The sequence below is a fragment of the Narcine bancroftii genome, chromosome 3 (genome assembly GCF_036971445.1).
Source record: "Narcine bancroftii isolate sNarBan1 chromosome 3, sNarBan1.hap1, whole genome shotgun sequence".
NCBI classification, from domain to species: domain Eukaryota; kingdom Metazoa; phylum Chordata; class Chondrichthyes; order Torpediniformes; family Narcinidae; genus Narcine; species Narcine bancroftii.
The window spans coordinates 12,820,976-12,842,177 of record NC_091471.1 but is presented as its reverse complement, the minus strand read 5'-3'; the positions used below and the strand labels follow the sequence as shown (position 1 = coordinate 12,842,177).

Sequence of the window (21,202 nt, the reverse complement as noted above, 5' to 3'; positions counted from 1 at the left end):
TTGATGTGACTCATGGGACACTGGGCCACCACTAAAACTTGTGGAGAGATATTTTACCACCCCACAGGTTGACTTGGCCCAGTTTATTTGGCAGCAATGAGTGGTGACAGGGTTATCTACGTCTTCTTTTTCACACTAACCTTGTTTATTGATTCCACCTTGAGTTTGAGAATTGACCATAATCAAAAGGTTATTTGTTTCTCCAATGTGTACAGATTGAGCAGTTGCAGTTTTACCCAGGAAAACATTGGTACTTGTCCATCACCCTGGTCACCCTGGTCACAACCTCTTCTCATTGTTACCTTCAGAAAGAAGTCCAACACTTCTAGGCTCAAAAACTGTTATTATTTTCCCCAATGGCTATCAAACTCTCGAACCTATCATGACCTTAACCCTAATCTTAAAATACCCTTGACCCTCCCAAAAAGACCTGTCTGCACAACTGAAATGTCACTTTTTATATCTTGCACAAAATTCAATTGATCATCTCTTTCAGTTTTGGAAAATTGTGTTTTGGTTTTAATGCCATGATAGTTGATCATTGATGATTCTTACCTTGTATCTTGTACAAAACACTCTCATCGTCAACACTAGGTTACCATCCAGCACATCTCTCTGGAGTTCCACACCATTCCTTGCTCCCCGCCCCACCCCCCACCCTCACCCCAGCCATCCACCTACCTGGGAGTGTGCTGACAGTCAGACAAAAATTCACTGGCCCCTCATTTTCATGGCAATGGGAACTCAGTCATTTCACCACAACCCGCGCAAAATTATTTCAATTTCTGCGATTCAACCACTTTGGAGGAAGTCATGGCAACTGCAATGCATTGTGCCTTGAGTGGTCCTCTCCCAGTGAGGCTTGCCACAATCCGATTAAAGACCTGGGTTCGGTTGGTCCCTTTTCAAACAGACAACAAAATCCGAGAATAAACTTGAAAGGTGCTCCTGATATTTAAAATGTCCGAAAGTTAAAGAATTTATAATGACGGTATCTTTCCCAACCTGACAGGCTGCAAACCTTCACCAACAAATGTTGAAATCTCCTCATTATATGAATCAGCTTTGCATTGATTTCAGCTAAATTCTGTAACACAGCAAGTGGGCAAGGCATCAAAGCACAGATGTCCCAGCTTCAGTGATGTGGTTGTGGGAAATTTGTGTTGAACGCTAGCCTTGTCAACACAACGCTCTTTGCAGATTTGCCATCTGGACTAATTTATTAAGGGCAGCACAGTTAGTGAAGCGATTAGATCAACACACTAATTTAGTACCAGCAACATTGCTTCCAGTCTGGGGCTGTCTGGCAGGAGTTTGTGCGATCTCCCCATCCCTGCAAGGGTTTCCTCTCGGGGCTCCGGTTTTCTCCCACCCTTCAAAAACATACACATTGGGGTGTTGGGCTTACGGCAGACAAAACATCTTCAATGTATTTATTACTTGAAAATAAAACAAACATTGAATCTTGAAGGAACATGGGTTTGTGAGACGGAAGGGCTTTTTTACGTGCTGCATGGCTCAATTCCAAAACAATTTTAAATTTCTGTCAAAGTAGAGAGATAGCGTAGGAGCAACAACAGTTGGATCGCAGTTAACCCTCCCTTAGTTCACTTGAATTTGTACGTTACTGATGGTTAACGCTGGCGCACACTGGAATATCATCTGCCATTGGAGAGGGTGCAAAGGAGATTTACTAGGATGATTCCGGGAATGCAAGGGCTAATGTATGAGGAGCATTTGGCAGCTCTTGGATTGTATTCATTGGAGTTGAGGAGAATGAGAGGAGATCTCTTGGAGGCATTTCAAATTTTGAAGGGTTTTGACAGAGTGGATGTAGATGGTTCCCTTGGTGGGGTCACAGTCTTAAAATCAGAAGTTATCCATTTAAAACAGAGATAAGGAAGAACTTCTTTAGTCAAAGGGTGGTGGATCTGTGGAACTCACTGCCGTATACAGCGGTGGAGGCCAGATCACTGGGAGAATTTAAACAGGAAGTTGATAAATATCTAATTAGGAAGGGTACCTACCGATGGATATGGGGAAAAGGCTGGAAATTGGAACTAGGGGTGAGTATAATTCAGCTTAGTGTTGGGTCACAGAACAGACTTAATGGCCTACATGTTCTGACCCACTACCATCACTAATGCTGCCGAATGGAATTTAATTCTTAAATTTTAAATTTTACTTTTTCAAATTAGAGATACAGCATGGTAACAAGGCCCTTCCGGCCCACGAACCCACGCCGCCCAAATACACCCAAGCGGCCAATTAACCTACTAAACCCATGCATCTTTGGAATGTTGGAGGAAACTTGAGCCCCCTCGAGGAAACCCATGCAATCACGAATAGAATGTACTTACAGACAGTTCCGGATTTGAACCCGGATCACTGGCACTGTAATAACCACCACACCAACCAGTTCTTCTGGGTTTAAATGAAAGACCTCCTTCTTCTTAAACCAAGAGCGCAATCAAATTGTGTGGCACGGTTAGCGTAGCAGTTAGCACAAGCTATTGCAGCACCAACAACTCAGGTTCAAATACGTCGCTGTCTGTAAGTAGTTTGTACATTCTCAATGCGACTGCGTGGGTTTCGTCCGGGCACTCTGCTTTCCTCCGAACTGTGGAGGGTTGGTAGGTTATGAGGGTGTAATTGGGTGGCACCATATGTGTGACCAAAGGCTTGACTGATTTCATGAGCTTCATGTATAGTAAATAACATGAAAAGTATTACATTGCAGAAACAGTAATCTCGTTACACCTTTCAGAGCTACGAATCAGTTGGAACAATCTGGGTTTGTACCATGTGGCCAAATCAGAAATGACTGTGGCATTCGCTTTGTGTTAACAGCTAAAGACAAGGGAGAGAAAATATTCGCAATGGCATATGTGAACTTCATGATACCAGATGGAACAACCCTGCGAGATGGAGAACATGACCTGATCTTATACAAGGTAAACTGTTTTGGCACTGCATGTATATGTGAACAGAGAAGCATGTCGACAAAAAAATCCTGCATTTAATACAATCATGACCCTCTTTCCTCAGTGACATTTCACAACCCCCCCACCGCACCCCCCCCCCACTTTATCGGAATACTCGAAGACTACTTCCACCATCACTTGAGTGAAGGTTCCAAATGCCAACGTACCTCTGACGACATAAATTCCCCTCATCTCTGACCTACCGTCTATTTTGGTGGATCAGGTGACACTTGAAGCACCCCAAAAACACCCCCAAAAAAGATGTTGTCCTATTGGCTAGATACAAAAGCAGTGAACTTAAAATTCCACTCAAAATACCACTTGATTGGTTCCATAACAAATTTTTCAGCTACCTGCATATTAAAAAAAAGCTGCTGTAGTGTACACAATTTTTATTTTGCACTAAAATCCATTACCAGTAAGAAGTTAAACCAGTAAAAGAATCGTAAAATCAAAAAGAAAACACATCACACAGGTTTAAAATCCTTAAAAATGACTAGTTTCATCGTCTGAGGCAAAGAGCCTGGCAAGCACATCCACAGTCTCACTGTTTACATTGCCATCATTCGGGCCCCAGTCTGTATCCGCTGAAGTCGGCTTCAGCTTCACCCGCAGTGTCCCACAGTAAATCATCCTCTGTCCCATCCGTTGCACTAGAGATACTGTAGCGGCCCATGCACGGAGACGCGAACCGGCCCGCAAAGTGGGCGATGAACGCGACGACCACGCGGACCTGGGGTGACACCGGCCGTCATCCCAGATGGCCTCCGCGCGGCGGGAAGACGGAGAACTCTGGCAGCCAACCCGAGGTGGGTGCTCCAATGACGTGGGGCCCCTGATGTCAGCACAGGTGCAATAAAGCAGTCTTCGATTTTGACTCCTCGTGTGCGTGTCTTCCTTCCATGCTTGTTGTAGCGTGTATGCTACATCGGTGATCCCGACAGGTCTATGGAAGTCTCTACTTTCACTTTATCCCGTGTTTTGATCACAAAGTCACACAGCGCAATGCCTTTTGTAAAGGATTTTCCAGCATTAATCGTCCAATTATTCTTCAATGACTTTGAACTTAAAACTCGCTTCATACTCTCTTCATTTTGCTGGTGGCTCGATGATTACTTTATAATAAAAGAATTTAAACTGGTTAAGACAGAAGCTAACTGCAGACTGAATCGGGAAACCCTTTGTGACGGTGCTTCTCCCTCCTACTAGCCATGTCCACTAGCTCAGTCACACGACACCAGCTCAGTCAGCACACATATGGTACCGGTATGTTTAGGGGTCATCTTAGACCACCGATATAAGTTAAAACCAGGAAATTCAGACTGAAATTGGGGTCTTGTCTTACCTGAAGGTTGCCCTTATCCACTGAAATATACGGTAATTGGGATTGCAAGCAGAATAAATCTAATATCTCAGCTTCCAGTAAACTGCTCAGTGGGGTAAAGGGTGAGAAAGCATTTAGAGAAGGGAGTTCAACAGGGAAGTCTCCAGAGGCTGTGGTTGTAGTGCAATGCACAAAGGTTCTGGGGAAACTCAGCAGATTACTCAGCGTCGGCAGTCTCTGTGGAGAGGAGCTGCCGATCCTTGGTGGACACCAGGTCAGTGTAGAACCAACGGTTGAATGTGTAGATCCAGCGGAGGTTGAAGTGTAGGAGAGGTCTGTAGCATGGCGTGTCGAGCGACGTCTGGAGCTGTGGTAGCGAGAGTGCGAGGGCCTGCCTGGTATCTGCGCACGGAGATCAGGGTGGTCTGAAGGATAAGGTAGAGAGAAGCGAAGGGGGCGACAGTCAGTGCAGCACAAGTTCCTGAGATCTATGTGAGGCTCAAGCTGGGAGATGTGGAAATGGAGGTGGGAACCATGTGGCACAAGATGGTGGCAGAATCAAGCATCCAGGAGGGATATGAGATCACTTTTCTGAATTTAAAGAAGGGATCACCTTTCTGAACATCTTGTGTGGCAGAAGTTAAATTAAATTTGAGATAAAAATGTTAATTGACTAAAATGGCATTCTAAAGTGGAGGTGTGGGGTGGGCGTAAGATATTTGTCAAGATTATTATCATCTGACTGTACAAGGTTAACCTGACGAAATAGTATTCTCTGGTCCTCAGTACCAAACATATAGGCACACAACCAGACATAACACACATGCAGGACAAGCAGTCAGCTATGTAAATAAATAAATATTGTTTCTTGACTATGAGAGTCTTGGATGGTTAGTGTGACCGGTTCCCTTGGTTGTTCACCAATCTCACTGCCCGTGGGAAGAAGCTGTTCCTCAGCCTGGCGGTGCTGGCTCTGATCCTCCTGTATCTCTTCCCCAACGGGTGCAGTTGAGGGAGAGATGCTGTGTGCGGGGTGGAAGGGGTTCTCAGTGATTTTGCGCCCCTTCTTCAGACTATGATCCTGGTAGATCACATCATTTGTTGGGGGGGGGGGGGGTAGTCGAGAAAAACTCCAGAGATCCTCTCTGCTGCTCTTATGGTCCTTCGATCCATTTCTCTGCAGCATCCGTACCACACTGTTATGTAACCGACTAGGATACTCTTGATAGAACCGCTCAGGAAGGTTCTTGTCAGTCTTCAGAGAGGGATTTATTATTCATTGGACACCCACAACTGATTCTTTCTGATCAGCCACTTCAGTGTCTTGCCGAAGAAACTTGCCCCATCAGAGTTTTCCAGATGATAATTTCTTTCTTTCAGGTCACCACAGAGTTCTTTTTCTGTTTCCCTGATTTCATGTGAAACATTATACAGCCAGCCATTTCCTCTTGTATGGGCCACAAGGGCCTTGACCAGGCTGAACTAAGAACTCACAACCCAGCTTCAAAATGGGGTTTTCCATGAGCTTGCCAGCTTGTCCTGTTCCAGTCCCAGCTACTGCTGAACTGTAGAACTGAATTCTCTCTCTCTCTCTCTCACTCAGAGAAAACCTCATGACCTTCAGAACAGCCAACTGCATTCAGACGGACTGCGGCTCCAGACCTAATCTTCCAAGTTTGTTCATCTGTTGCTTTGCAAAATGATAATCCATTACTCCATAGCATGTCCAATTAACACCTACTTGTGAAGTCCTTATAGGCATTCTTCAAAGTTTTTGCAAAGGCACCCGGTGCCTGGAATGCTTGGCTTGAGCAGAGCTCCGGCACTTTAAATGAGATCTGTTTTGTAGTGTTTGTATCTGTATGTGACCTAAACTAAAAACAATCTGCCACAATTTATCTCCTATAAAACACATGTATATACAAAATCAAATATAACATAATCTGTCACATCTCTTAGTGTTATAGTTTTTGTCGAATGTGCTGCAGTGTGTGTACCCCTGTAACCAAGCCCACTACATAATCTAAGATATATAATTCTATGTTAAATTAAAATATTATCAATACGTCCATTACAGTGGCCAGTATTTGGTGGATAAATATCCAAGCTGGATGAGACCCAGCAATTGCTGGGTTTTGTTGGACAATGGTAGATGCGTTTTAAGGGTAGATTGTTATCTTACACAAATGTTGGGCAAAAATGCCTCAGGGGTTAGCTCACTCATGGGGCATGGATTGATCTGGTAATGCTAGCACTTTAAGTCCATCTACAGTACTCCTGCACAAGAAGGCAGCAAAGAGGCACCTTAGTGCTTGAATTTTAAGGAGTGGCTGTACAGGCAGGGACATTTCTCCCAAGAGCATTGAAGGATGGGGAAGTGGGGGGGTGCTTATTGAGGTTTAGAAAAATCCCAAGGGGTGCTGATAAAGTAAATAGCATAGCATTTTTCCCTGGATTAAATGAGAGGGAATGGATTCAAGGTGAGAGGGGAAAGATTTTTGTTTAATTTAGACTTACAGCATGGTAACAGGCTCTTCTAGCCCGAGACTGTGGCCACCAAAAAGCACCAGTGTACATGGATTGCTCGTGTAGTAAAACTAGAGCAATTTTCCATGGCAAAGGCCATTTGGCCCATCCACCTTTACTGTTTTCTTTCTGCTATCAGCTGAACATTCTCTCTTTTTTTTAAACTTTATTTAAAATTTATAACATGAATAAAATAAAAATTACATTTAAAGAAATAATAAAAAATAAGATAATAAAAATAGAATACTACATCATTAAACTACACAAATTAACCCCCCCAATAATTATAACACAACATTAATCGTCTAATTTAAAATTAGTCCAACCCTCCCCCCAAAACAAAGAGTGAAGAATTAATTAACAATGTTGTAAATAAAATAGAAAAACCCCACTTACAAAAAAAGGATAAAACTTAACAACAAAAAAAATTACTAACAAAAAAAATCAATACTAAAATAATACCCTTAAACATATATTTAAATCAAACATAATACATGTATTTAACAAATGAAATCCATTTTAAAACTAAGTTCAAATATTAAAATCATATATCAACCACATATCTGTTATACAAAACATCATAATTAATAATACATAAATACAGAATTTCCATTAATACCAAGTTTCCTTTTTAATTAATCGAGAGAACAAAAACATCCCTTAGAAAAACAATCAGATAAACTTTTTATTCCCTTCCCCTCCCCTTATATAAAAAAGAAAAAAAAAGTTCAAACTCTTATAAAATTCTCCATATTCTTCATTTATATCATCTTCAAAATTCTCTATCGATATTAACTTAATTTTATTAAACTCTTCTCCCTCAATGTATTTGTACTTGGTTTTCTTCTTTTTCTTCTTATCACCTTTCCCCTCATCTTCCTCTTCATCTAATTCAACATCCTCAATTTTTGACTTATTATCTTCTGTGACATCATCCTCTTAAAAAAGAGAGAAAAAAGAGAAAAAAAAACCCCAAAAAAAAGAAAAAAAAGGAGAGAAAAAAAACCTCCTAATTCCCTCTCAATTACAATCAGAAAACAAAAAGAGTTAAAAAAATTATTTATTTAAAAAAAATAATAATAAAAAAAACCTTCACTTCTTAATCCAAAAATTAAAAAGAAAAAAAAACAGGTCGGAGGTCACAACTACCTCCTCCTGTTTAAACAACCCAAAGCGGTAACTCCCCCAAAATATTGGGTGTGAGATAACTCACAGGTAGCTGATGACTTCTGGAAACTAGTGCCCACCCAGTTCCCTCTCCCAACTCCCATTTCATTAAACTATCATCATTATTTAAACTATTTAAACTCTTCTCAAAAAAAAATAAAAGATTTATTTTTTTTAAATCAACTTCGGTCACCATTGCTTCCATTTCTTTTTAAAAATCTGGATCCCACCTTACATCTCTACTCTCTTTGGAGACCTTGAAGGACTACATCAGTGTACATGGATTGCTCGTGTAGTAAAACTAGAGCAATTTTCCATGGCAAAGGCCATTTGGCCCATCTGCCTTTACTGTTTTCTTTCTACTATCAGCTGAACATTCTCTCTCATCAGTCTGTTCCTCCCTCTGTCTCGGATACCTTTCCCTTATGAGACCTCTAAATAATTTCCTGTGGCAGTAATTCTTACCTGCCTCCCTCAAGTGACAATTTTTAAATTGATGGTTGCTTGTCACTGGCTCTGTCACCAGGGGAGACAATCTTTTACCTATTCACTCCATCAAAGCCCATCATAATGTAAAAAAAAACTCATTACATTTCCTTTCAGCTCTCTTCTGCACTTGGAATACAGTCTGAGGTCTCGCTTCCGAATGAATTTCCTTCAATGGCATTATTGTGGTGAAGCAACACCGCAAGCTCTCTGTCAATTCAATGTTCTTCCCATAATGGGAAATTCAAAATTGAACATAGTTTTATAGCGGCAGCCAAACTGACATTGTACAAATGTGTAATTGCTTCTTGGCTCATTTGTTCTCTTTGCCTAGCAGAAACCTGCATGCCTTGATTTTCGATTTCCACATATTCCATTCTCGAGAGTGGTGGCACTGGGCTTTCCGACGTGCTGTGCAGTGGTCCGTGCTAGCTCCCCAGTAAATTCATCGGGAGGGGGGGTGGAGGCTGATGCACGCATCCCTCTGCACCTTCAGGCTGGGGGTTGTCCCCTCTTCTGGATGCAGACGCACAGAACCATAGTACCCTGCAGCACAGAAACAAGCCGATCTGCCCAAACGAACTATAGTCTGCGTCAACCTATTAATCTGCCCCATCCTATTGACTTGCTCCCCTTCTGTCTATGCCCCTGTCCAAATTTTATCTTAAATGTTAAGACTGAGTCCACATTCACCACTTCAGCTGGAAACTCTTTCCACACTCTCTCCACTCTCTGGGTGAAGAAGTTCACCATAATGTTCCCCCTAAACTTTTACCATTTCACCCGTAACCAATGTCCTCTGGTTTGTATTTCACCTAAACTCAGTGGAAAAAGCCTGTTTGCATTTACTCCATCTTTACTCCTTATAATGTTATATACCTCTATCAAATCTCCCCTCATATTCCAATGCTCCAGTGAATAAAGTCCTTTGTGATATAAAATTAACAAGATTTGGCTCAAAAGCATCCACTTGCACATGTTGATCAAAACACAAAGTGCTGGAGAAGCCCAGCAGGTCAAACAGTGTCCTATATGTAGCAAACGATACATAACCAACATTTTGGTCTTGAGTCCTTCATCAAGGTGTGGAAAAATGTTGGCAGGCACCCGGACAGAAGAGTGGGGGGTGAAGGGGCGGGGGGGGGAGGTGCAAAGGCAGGAGACAGTAGATGGAGAAAGGAGGAAGGGGACAGCAACAATGAGGGGGAGGAGGGACGGCTGGGTGGGTACGGGGGAAGGGAGGGGAACTGGAAAGACAGGAAGAGGGGAGGGGAAAGTAAAGGCAAGCAGATTGAGTAGAAAGCAAAGAAGTCAATGTTTATCCCATCTGGCTGGAGGGTGCCCAGATCTGCGGGTGGTCAAGGTGGGATACTGCATAAGGCCATGGACAGACATGTGACACAGACCTGAAATGGTTGGCTACTAGAAGATCAGAGTTGTTGCGGATGGAGAGGAGGTGCTCAGTCAAGTGATTTCCAAGTCTGCGACCAGTCTCTCCGATGTAGAGAACGCTACAAAGGGAGCACCAGATGCAGTAAATAAGTCCACTGGATGTACAAATGAAGTGTTGCTTCACTTGAAAGACCTGTTTGGGGCCCCGGACCGTGGTGAGGGTGGAGGTGCGGGCGCAAATATTGCACCTCCTGCGGACACAGTGGAAGGTGCCAGGGGTTGGATGGGTGGGAAAGGATGAGAGCGTGAGGGAATCATGGAGGGAGCGGTCCCTATGGAAGGGAAGAAGGAAAAATGCATCTGGTGGTGGGAACCTGTAGTAGGTTCCAGAAATTCTGGTGGCTAATATGTTAGATGTAGAGGCTGATGGGTGGTAGATGAGGATGAGGGTGATTCTGTGTTTGTTCTGACTTGGGGCAGAGGGGGCCAGGGTAGATGAGCTGGAAATGGAGAAGATGGGGGTGAGGACTGAGTTGATCGTGGTGGAGGGGAAGCCACATTTGTGGAAGAAGGCAGGCATTTTGGGAGCTCTGGACTGGAAGACCTCATCTTGGGAAAAGATGTGGCGGAGACAGAGAAATTGAGAGAAGGAGATGGAATCCTTGCAGCGGACTGGATGTGAGGAGGTGTTGTCCAGGTAGTTGTGTGAGTTAGAGTGTTTGTAGGACATATCGGTGGAAAGCTTGTCTCCTGAGATGGAGACAGAAGCCCTTTTTTTACACTGGCGTTTCAGTAAATTGGCCGTTTGTTTTCCCAGTTAAGGAACTCGGAATTTGCCTTTGCACTGGACCTCTGTTAACCGGATCACCGTTAACCGGTTCTCACAAGGTATTCTCAGGGATAGGCGATTCTATCCTCCTCTGGATAGAACGCATCAAGCAATGGTGGACCAGCCCTAAATCTTGATCAATGTATTATGATCTTGTATTTAAACAAAATAAATCATGTTTAATCGTAACATAATTAAGCGTTATGAACAGCACAGTTCAGCCCCTGATGTTGTTGTGCCGACCTATATGAATCTTTATAATTTTACAAAAGTCCATTGTGGGGAAAGTCCTCGTGGTAATTAGTGCACAATTTATAAAGGCCGTGGGGAATAGCGATCGCAGATCTGCCCTCCCAGAATTCCATGTGGCTGTATACATGGAGCACACACAGAGCACTCATGGAGGGGTTTCTCTACCTCACGGAATTCTGGGAGGGTAGATCCACCATCTCTCTCCCGCTGTCCTTTAGATATTTATAAAAGATTAAATAGGTCGGCAAAGTTTATACCTTTTTAATCTTTTGTTTACTTCAGGTTCCTGCACTCATGCAAAAACGTAAATCAACGTGTCACTACTTTATCTCACGGTTCCCTTTGTCCCTTTCGCACTGGGCTAATTGGCACATAGGCATCATTCTCCTTCATAGTATCATCCCCGATATCTGATGATGCCTGTGTTCTAATTAAAGAGCTTTCATACTAGACTCTTAACCAGTAGACTGGCCGTCAATTACTGGGTCAAGGTGTCATTGTGAGATCCAGAAAGGGGAGAGTGCTATCTTGTTTGCAAACTCCATTGTCCCTGTGCTAATTGAAGGGAGGGCCTGCAGGTGTGACGGTGTTTAATATGCCAACAGGCTAGGTTACGAGAATAAAACATAATCGTCTGCAGATTCCCTTTATCCTCACCTACCATCCAACCAGCCTCCACATCCAACACAGTATCTTCGATAATTCCCTCATCTACAATGTGATTCCACCACCAGGCACCTCTTCCACTTTCTTCCCCTCTCTGCCTTCCGTAGGCACCACTCCCTCCGTAACTCCCTTGTCCACTCATCCCTTCCCACTAATTGCCCTCTTGGCACCATCCCCTGCAGCTGAAGGAAGTGCCACCATTTGGGGCACCAAACAGTCCCTTCAAGTGAAGCAACACTTCACTTGTGTATCCTTGGGAGTCATCTACTGCATCCAATGCTTCCAATGTGGCCTTCTTTACATCAGAGAGACTGGACGCAGACAGGGAGATCACTTTGTTCTGTCTGCATCAGTGACTGGGTTCGCCCTGTGGCCAACCATTTCATGTACCACTACCACGCTGACTGGTCTATCCATGGCCTCATGCACTGCTAAAACCAAGGCTACCCCTAAATTTCTGTCGAGGCACAACACCGATCTCTCCCTAACCCCACTCTCTCTCTCTCTCTCTTACCCGTCCATCTGTTTTCTTTCCTCCAGCCCTCTACCCCTTGCCTCTCCATTCACAGAGCCATCCCCCCCCCACCCTGTTTGTTGGTCTGCCCTCCCTCCCTTATCCATCTATTACCTCCTGCCTGTGGGTCTGAAAAGTTGGTTATGTAATCTTTGCTACATAGAGTGCACTGACCTGCTGAGTTTCTCCAGCGTTGTGCTTTTAATAAGGGCTACGAGAGGCATGGTATCTCAGAAATAGAATAAAAAATACATCAGCAGATGCTGTGATTGTAGTAAAAACACCATAATGCTGGAGGAACTCAGGTATACCTTGAAGAAGGGCTCAGGACTGAACCTACTATGAACTTTGGGAGACCTGATCTGTTCTTCCTGCATTTCTCTGTTTTTTTCCAAAGAATCAGGGCCAAGCATTCACCCCCGCTCCGACTTGAAGATCATGGCCGACCTACCGCTATTTGACTGTCCTCTCTTGATTCCTCAAATATGCATAACTCTTTCAATCCCTAATTTGAAGGAGCTAAATTTCTGAGCTTCCACAGTCCTCTACAGTGGAGAATTCCATAGGTTCGGCATAAAGAAAAAAGGCTCTCTCTGTTTCAGGCCAAAATGCTTGTCTTTAACCCTTCCATCCAAGTTCTTGCCCCCTCACCTGAGGCCATATTCCCTTCCATACCTACCCTGGTAAGCCTGTCCACTTCAATGAGTTCAGCTCTCTTTTCAAACTAAGGAATGGACTCTCTCCATGTCTCCCTCACCCTACCTGGAATTGGTCTTTACCTTCAAAAACTTCAGCAGGAGTGCCATGGAGAGCATTCTGGCTGGTTACATCACTATCTGGTACGGAGGTGCCAGACAAGAAAAAGAACTCCAGAGGGGTTGTTAATTTGGCCTGCAATATCACAGGCACCCATCTTCACTCCATCGAACACATCTACAAGAGGTGGTGTCTGAGGAATGAAGCCTCTATACTTAAGGATCCCCACCACCCAGGCCGCACCCTCTTCACGCTGCTACCATCAGGTTAAAGGTACTGGAGCCTGAAGACGAGCACTCAGCGGCACAAGAACAGCTTCTTCCCCCGCTGCCGTGAGATTCCTGATTAATTAATGAAGCAAAGGTCCTGCCTTACTTTGATTTTATGTTTGTAAGGTGGTTATATTAATGTTCGCACTGTGATGTTGTCACAGTAAAACACAATGAATTTCATTGTTCATGACAATAAATTCTGAATCTTCCTGCAATACACAAACATGCTGGAGAAACTCGGCAGATTAGGAGGAAGTAAAAGGGTAACCAGTGTTTCAGGCCTGGGCCTTTCCTCAAGAGTGCTGAAAATCGGGCAGATGCCTGAACAAAAAAGACAGAGAGGAGGGGAACGGGGATGACCGTGAAGGGCCCAGGCCTGAAACCGCAGTTCCCCTTCAATGTGAAGATGGGCGGGAGTATTCCGCCAGCAGAGAGCCTTGGATGAGCTTTCCCGTAGCAGCTGTTTGAATAAAGTTGTGCACAGGTGGAAGGAAGTGCCACCATTTGGGGCACCAAATAGTCCCTTCAAGTGAAGCAACACTTCACTTGTGTATCCTTGGATACACCTGTGGAAGCACAGGTTGAAGAGCTGGTTGATGTCCCTCGCCGGTGGGGTGACTCTCGTAAACAGTCTCCTTATCCCAACTTGGTAGAGTTGCCCCGGTCAGAGGCTTTAACTGTAAACTTGGGGGGTGGGGTGGAGGTTAATTATCTACAATGTTATTGTTTGTATTTTGGGCGGCTCCGTGGAGGGGGAGGAACCTGCAGATGTAGCAACAGTTAAGTGCTTTCAAAGAATGAGTCTGCAGATAAAATAAAATGCTTTAAGGTTTATATATTCATGTAAATGAAGTTTGTTCAGTGTAAATACAGTATTTTGAACTGTTTATTATTAATGCAGGTGTATTAGTCAGGCAATGTAAGAAACTGGAAAATACACTTATCCTGCATCTACCAGTCCCCATAGGTGGCTGTATGAAAGGAGAAGCCCCTTGTAGACACTTCCCAAGCTTCTGGCAATATATGAAGAGGATGAATATATGAGATGAGGAGGAATTTCTTTACCCAGAGGGTGGTGAATCTGTGGAATTTATTGCCACAGAGAGCAGTAGAGGCAGGTTCATTGAATATATTTAAGAGGGAATTAGATCTATTTCTTCAGTATAAGGGAATTAGGGGTGACGGAGAGAAGGCGGGGACGGGGTACTGAACTTTAAGATCAGCCATGATCTCATTGAATGGCGGAGCAGGCTCAAAGGGACGAATGGCCTACTCCTGCTCCTGTCTTCTATGTTTCTATGTCATTACCATCAATGGGTATTGCGGGACGTCCCGAGTTTAAATTTTAAATCTAAACATACAGCACTGTAACAGGCCAATTTACACCCCATTAACTTACATTTTTGAACGGTGGGAGGAAACCGGAGTACCTGGAGAAAATCCGCGCAGACACTAGGGAGAACGTACAAACTCCTTGCAGACAGCGCGGGATTCGAATCCAGGTCCAGTCCTAATCGCTGGTGCTGTAAATGCATTGCGCTAACCATAACACCAACCATTCCGCCCTTTTTGTGCCCTCTCTGGCACTTCTGTGCATCAACCTTTGTGTTCAAGGTCATCTTCTTTCCAACAGCTATCAGGCACTTTAACTTCCTCTTTAATTTCCTCTCATTGTCACCGGGGACAGGAAAAGTACCTGATGATTAGAGGGTTGCATATTAGTTCCCCATTCAAGAAAAGGATTGGGGATAACCTTGGAAATTATAGATTAAAACACAAAAATCTGCAAACACAATTTCAGAGGGGGTGAGATTAGAATAAGAGAGAGGGAGTTTTCAGAGGGGGGAGACGAAGGCTCCAATCCCAAAATGTTGGTTATGTATCTTTATCTTTGCTTTATAAAGTACGCTGTTTGACCTGCTGAGTTTCTCCAGCATTTATCAGGAAATTATAGACCGGTGAGCCAATTCATTGGTGGACAGGTTGTTGAAAAAGATCCTGAGAGACAGGATTTACAAGCTTTTAGAGATGCGCAATCTGATTAGGGATAATTGGCATAGCTTCACCAGGAGAGGTTGTGTCTTATTTAATTCTTTGTGAACATAGGAAAGAACATTACTGACGGTAGAGCAATGGATGTAGAGTGTGTGGATTCCAGTAAAGGACCTTGATAAGGTTCCCCATGCAATATTCATTCAGAAAGTAAGGAGGCAGGGAATCCAAGGAGGCCTTGCTTTGTGGATTCAGAATTAGCTTGCCGAAAGAAGGCAGAGGGTGGCTGTTGTTGGACTGTATTCTGCTTGGAGGTCGGTGACAAGTGATGTTGTTGGTTAATCGTTTATGTTTACATTTGTACAATTGAAATGAATACTGTATTAATGTGTCATGTTGTTAGATTAAACATCTCAAGGAAAGGGAATGTAATGATAGAGAGAGTTGAAGACTAGTTTGTGGAGGCTTGGGTTGGATTCAAAATGGATGCTTCCACATGGTCTTGATTGTTTAGTGTTGGAATCTAGGGGTTAAAACATTATGAAATAAATGATTAATCAATAAGTTTATTTGTACTGCATGAGTCAGGGAAAGAGGAAGGTGGCTAAGTGGCTGTCACAGCATGGAGCAAAGTTGGCTGAACAAAATTGGCTGCTCCCAAGATACAGGGAGAGGATATGCATAAAACGATTTAGGAGGAATGCTCAACTGAAGGAGGTGGGAAGTAGCACAGGAGACACAGGCCAGATCAGAACAAAGAATGGCCCGCAAGAATCAAAGGGAATGGAAAACCAGTCTAGGAGGAAGATTAAGGCACGAGGAGGTGTTAAAGAGAACAGCAGAAATTGGCCAGACAGGGACCGTATGGTGATTAGAAATATCTGGGGATGAATTAATTTCAGATCTAAACAACAGGATAGTCTGGCCTGGAGGATTAACATGGGAAGGCTACACCCCAGAAATCTGCAAAACAGGAGATGACTTGTGATAACCCTTATGCAAAAAGATCTAGCAGGGAAAACAACTTTTGTTCTGTGTGATAAGATTGACCTATATAAACTGTGCCAACTGGACAATAGGGGTCAGTCTCGGGGAGTAGCTCACTGGCAGGTGACCTATGAACTAACAGACTGACCCAGAGCTCTGTTAAGTTTTATTCTTGTGCTGTGCTGTGCTGTGTGGTGTAATAAACTGACTGTTGAACCGAATACCTTCTCCTATCACTTCATTCAACGAACGCGCTGGACTCAGTTCACACATAGACTAAATTAAGAGTAAATAAATTAAAGCCAGAGTCCAACATTAGCTAATAAAGTATAATTGTTTTAAATGAATCTAACTTTTATTTCAATAAAATGAAACATCACAATCATCTCCGTCATAAATCTACTACCCTGAATTTTGAGTCTATGTTCCCTTGTTCTGATCTCCCCCCACCAATGGAAACAACCTACTTACCTCTGTTTTTACCAAGGAAAGGTAATTTGTGGATTGCAATCTCATTTTCTAGTGCGGTTTCCCAAATCTTTCTGTTCATTTCACACCCTTCACCATTTTGTCAACTGTGTATTCCCAATTCACTTTACCGCCCCAGATTTCTGACTTCAGACTTGAAACGCGTTCAGTTGCACCTTTCCACCTGTCTCCTCACTCAGCCACCTCATTTTTACCTTCACTCTCCTTCAAGGCATTGCTGTTTGCTGGGCCCTGCTGTCTACAACATATTTTGAATGCTAGTCCATCATCAAACCCGTATCAAACATTCATCCTGATGCTAAAACTGGTTATGTCCCAGATCCCTTGCATTTCCTATTCCATCTATGGCCAGCTACTTCACAAAGGCTTTCTTTCCAGCTTTCAGATAGAACCATAGAACAGTGTAGCATGGGAACAAGCCCCTCATCCCACCTACTCTGTACCGAACTATTATTTCTGCCCAGTCCTATCCTATCCATGTTCTGATCCAGATTTCTCTTAAATGTTAAAATTAAGCCCACCACCTTTGCTGGCAGCTCATTCCATACTCTCACCACCCACTGAGGTACTGAAGTTCCCCCTAATGTTCCCCTTAAACATTTCACCTTTTACTTTTAGCCCATGTTCTTGTCTCACCCAACCTCAGTGGAAAAAGTCTGCAGGCATTAATCCTGTCTATACCCCTCATCGTTTTGTATATTCCCATCAAATCTTCCCTCAGTATCCAACACTCCAGGGAATAAATTCCTAACCTGTTTAACCTTTCCCTGTAACTTAGCTCCTCAAGCCCTGGCAACATTCTACTAAATCTTCTGTGCGCTTTTTCAATCTAATTGATATCTTTCCTGCAGTTACCAAACAGCACAGAATTCTCCGAAACTGGCCTTGTACAACTTCAACGTAAGATCCCAAATCCTCTTCTCAATATTTTGATTTATGAAAGTCAATATGCCAAAAGCTCTCTTTATGACCCTACCCTTGATGCCATTTTAAAGGAATAATGTGTCTCATTTCGCATTGGTGCCTTTCCCCGAACACTGTTTCATGGAGGCATACATCACAGTACTGGCTCTTTGATCCATTTGCTTTTACTGACCAAGTTGGTATTCTGGTTTATTCCCATTTGCTCCTTATCCTTCTAAGCTCTTCTGATTCTCATATCTGTCCAGATGTAATTATTGACACCTCTAAAGCTTCCTCTGGGAGGTCATTTCAAAAATGAGCTTGTGAAAAAAGGTCTCTCTGAAATGTCTCCCGTCTCACCTTAAACAATGCCCTCTCAGTCTTGAATCATGTACCCTGAGAGCATTCATTTTAGCTATGACTTTCATGATGTTAGGCTGCCAACAGCCTCCTGCACTGCAGGAAACAAAGAACCAGCCCATCACTGAAGCTCAAAAATGTGCTGGTACATTTACATGCAACCTCAGCATCTGCAGACTTTCTTTTTTAACCCCTATACACAAGCCCTCCAGTCCTGACAACATTCATTTTTTTTATTGTCATGTATTTATACAGAACATGTAATATTACCTGCTGTAAGGCAAAGTGTTGCCATTGGTGTTGAAAGAGAAGCAAAAGAGAATCCCTTCAGAGTCACTGAGTGTGGATTCGCCGCCAGCACTTCCGCCAGCCTCTGCAACCGCACAGACTCCTGTCCAATCCACCGGAGTCCCGAGCTCCAGATCCAAACCTCCAACATGATCAGGAAGCCCTCAGTCCCCGAGGCCTTTTGGGAGTCCTTCTTGCCTTCAGCACCCTCTCAAATCCTGGTTCCGATACCTGGTTCCCATGAGCCAGGGTTCAGCACCCCACGGTCCGTGCAGGTCTGCCGACCGGAAGTCGCACGCAGCCTGTGACCACTTGCTGGTCCACTGCCGTGATCACTGTTCTGTAGGATAATCACCTCTGCTTCTTCTTCTCAATAAAACCAGAGTACCATAGAACATTTGGGGGATGGTTGGTGTAGTGGTTAGCACAATGCCTTTACAGCGTCAGTGATGGTTCGAATCCTGCGCTGTCTATAAGGAGTTTGTACTATCATTACTAACCTAGCAGCAATGGGAATTCACCACAGGTAATGGTATTTTCAAAACAATATTTTTATTATTAATTATTAATTATATAACACTTCTTACTTAACTCTAACTAAATCCCAACTATGCACAAATGTGTGTGTGTGTGTGTGTGTGTGTGTGTGTGTGTGGAAAAACCAAAACATTAGTTCGGGCCTAATTCTGAAGAGATGATTTTAATGTTCAGACATTATTGTTTGAAACTCAGATTCTTTAAATTATGGAGTATGTGTCAGACATTCAACTTCTCAAAACTCTCAAATATCTTGAAGTGTAGTTTTCAGAGGATTGTTTCTTCATACAAATAATTTCCTCTCTCTTGCAAGGAGGTTTCAGTGCTTGTTTATCTTCTGTTGGACTCTGGCTTTAATTTATTTACTCTTAATTTAGTCTATGTGTGAGCTGAGTCCAGCGCGTTCGTTGAATGAAGTGATAGGAGAAGGTATTCGGTTCAACAGTCAGTTTATTACACCACACAGCACAGCACAGCACAAGAATAAAACTTATCAGAGCTCTGGGTCAGTCTGTTAGTTCATAGGTCACCTGCCAGTGAGCTACTCCCCGAGACTGACCCCTATTGTCCAGTTGGCACAGTTTATATAGGTCAATCTTATCACACAGAACAAAAGTTGTTTTCCCTGCTAGATCTTTTTGCATAAGGGTTATCACAAGTCATCTCCTGTTTTGCAGATTTCTGGGGTGTAGCCTTCCCATGTTAATCCTCCAGGCCAGACTATCCTGTTGTTTAGATCTGAAATTAATTCATCCCCAGATATTTCTAATCACCATTTGGTCCCTGTCTGGCCAATTTCTGCTGTTCTCTTTAACACCTCCTCGTGCCTTAATCTTCCTCCTAGACTGGTTTTCCATTCCCTTTGATTCTTGCGGGCCATTCTTTGTTCTGATCTGGCCTGTGTCTCCTGTGCTACTTCCCACCTCCTTCAGTTGAGCATTCCTCCTAAATCGTTTTATGCATATCCTCTCCCTGTATCTTGGGAGCGGCCAATTTCTGTTCAGCCAACTTTGCTCCATGCTGTGACAGCCACTTAGCCACATTCCTCTTTCCCTGACTCATGCAGTACAAATAAACTTATTGATTAATCATTTATTTCATAATGTTTTAACCCCTAGATTCCAACAGTCCCCCTTTTGGTCTCATGAAAATGAGACCAACCACCAGTTAACTTATTAGATAGAGAAATCCGGGTACATGCCAGGGTTGGCATTTCTGATCCCTTGTAATCATTACACTCTTGAGAGGGCAGTAGGGACAAATACATGCCTTGGGGTCTGGGGATGTCTCTCTGTGACAGCGCTCGTTGAATGAGGCACTGGAGGCAGGGAAGGATGCATGGGATCAGAATCAACGCCAAAACCACAAATCCAGCAACTAGCACTATAGTATGTATCCATCCCCAGTCTCCAGAGAACAAATTTCCCAGCCATGCGCTGCCCAAGGGTTGCCAGGTCTGAACCGGGACGTGAGCTAATTTGCGAATACCTGAAGAAATCTCCTTTACTGCTTGCCCATTGTCATTGATTTTTAAACAACAATAGATTCTACCATCAACAGTCCCCGGAGTCCAATATGTTCTTTAAAGGGACCCGTTCAGAAAGTTCTTAGTCCGTAGTTGCTCACAGGTTCTCAGTCGCCGCCGTACGAATCTGTTCCAGTGTCCGTGCTGGTGGGTCCGTGGCTGCACACTGACTCCAATGATACCACGTCTCGCCTTTTCCCTGTAGTCGAACCGCGTGGGACGTCCTCTCCACCACTCGGTAGGGTCCTGTCCACCTGGGCTCCGACCACTTTCTCTTGATGACCTTTAGCAGAATCCACTCCGCGACTGAAGGTATCGGTGTTTCCCCTTCTCTGTTGGGACTTGTGACCTGTTGTGAAAAATCTGACACCAGAGCCGTTAGTTTATCATAATAAAGCTTGCATCCCATTGAACTTACCTCATTCTTCGTAGTCTGACTTCCGGCTCCCGGTCCCGGGAACTGGTGCCCCGTTCGTAGTTCATATGGAGTGAATCCTGTCACAGAACTTACCGAACTCCTTATTGACATTAATGCCAGAGGCAACGCATCCACCCAATTTAGTTTGGTCCGTGCCTGTACTTTCCCGATCTTACCTTTTATTGTTTGGTTCATCCTCTCCACTATTTTCTGCCATGTTAATGCCTTCATGGGTAAACGTAACATTTGGAGCATTCAGGATCTTTTCTAGTCTCGTCTGCCTTAACGAAGTCATTGTAAATGCTGTGGAGCTCACAAATGCTACAATACTATGTGTTGTTAATACTGTCAGGCCATGTCCCATTACTATGTGTGCCACCTTTTGTAGAATCTTTGCTACTCCTGCTGCATGTCTTGTACATGGTGGGTGTCTGTCTTCCGTTGGGTCTAGTGTGATACTCACATACATGAGCACACATCTTCCACCCCCTTTTTTCTGAAAAAGAACACCATCAATTGTGTGTGCTTTTTCAGA

The 21,202-nt window shown here is 43.6% G+C and overlaps 1 protein-coding gene across 1 annotated transcript in view; it reads left to right on the top strand.

Moving 5' to 3' along the window:
• The window catches only part of LOC138756974 (dedicator of cytokinesis protein 2-like), a 1,510,503-nt gene that overhangs the window by 387,323 nt on the left and 1,101,978 nt on the right, over positions 1–21,202 (top strand). Inside the window, 1 exon segment of the mRNA XM_069923500.1 lies at positions 2,851–2,954. Coding sequence (XP_069779601.1) covers positions 2,851–2,954 — 104 coding nt within the window.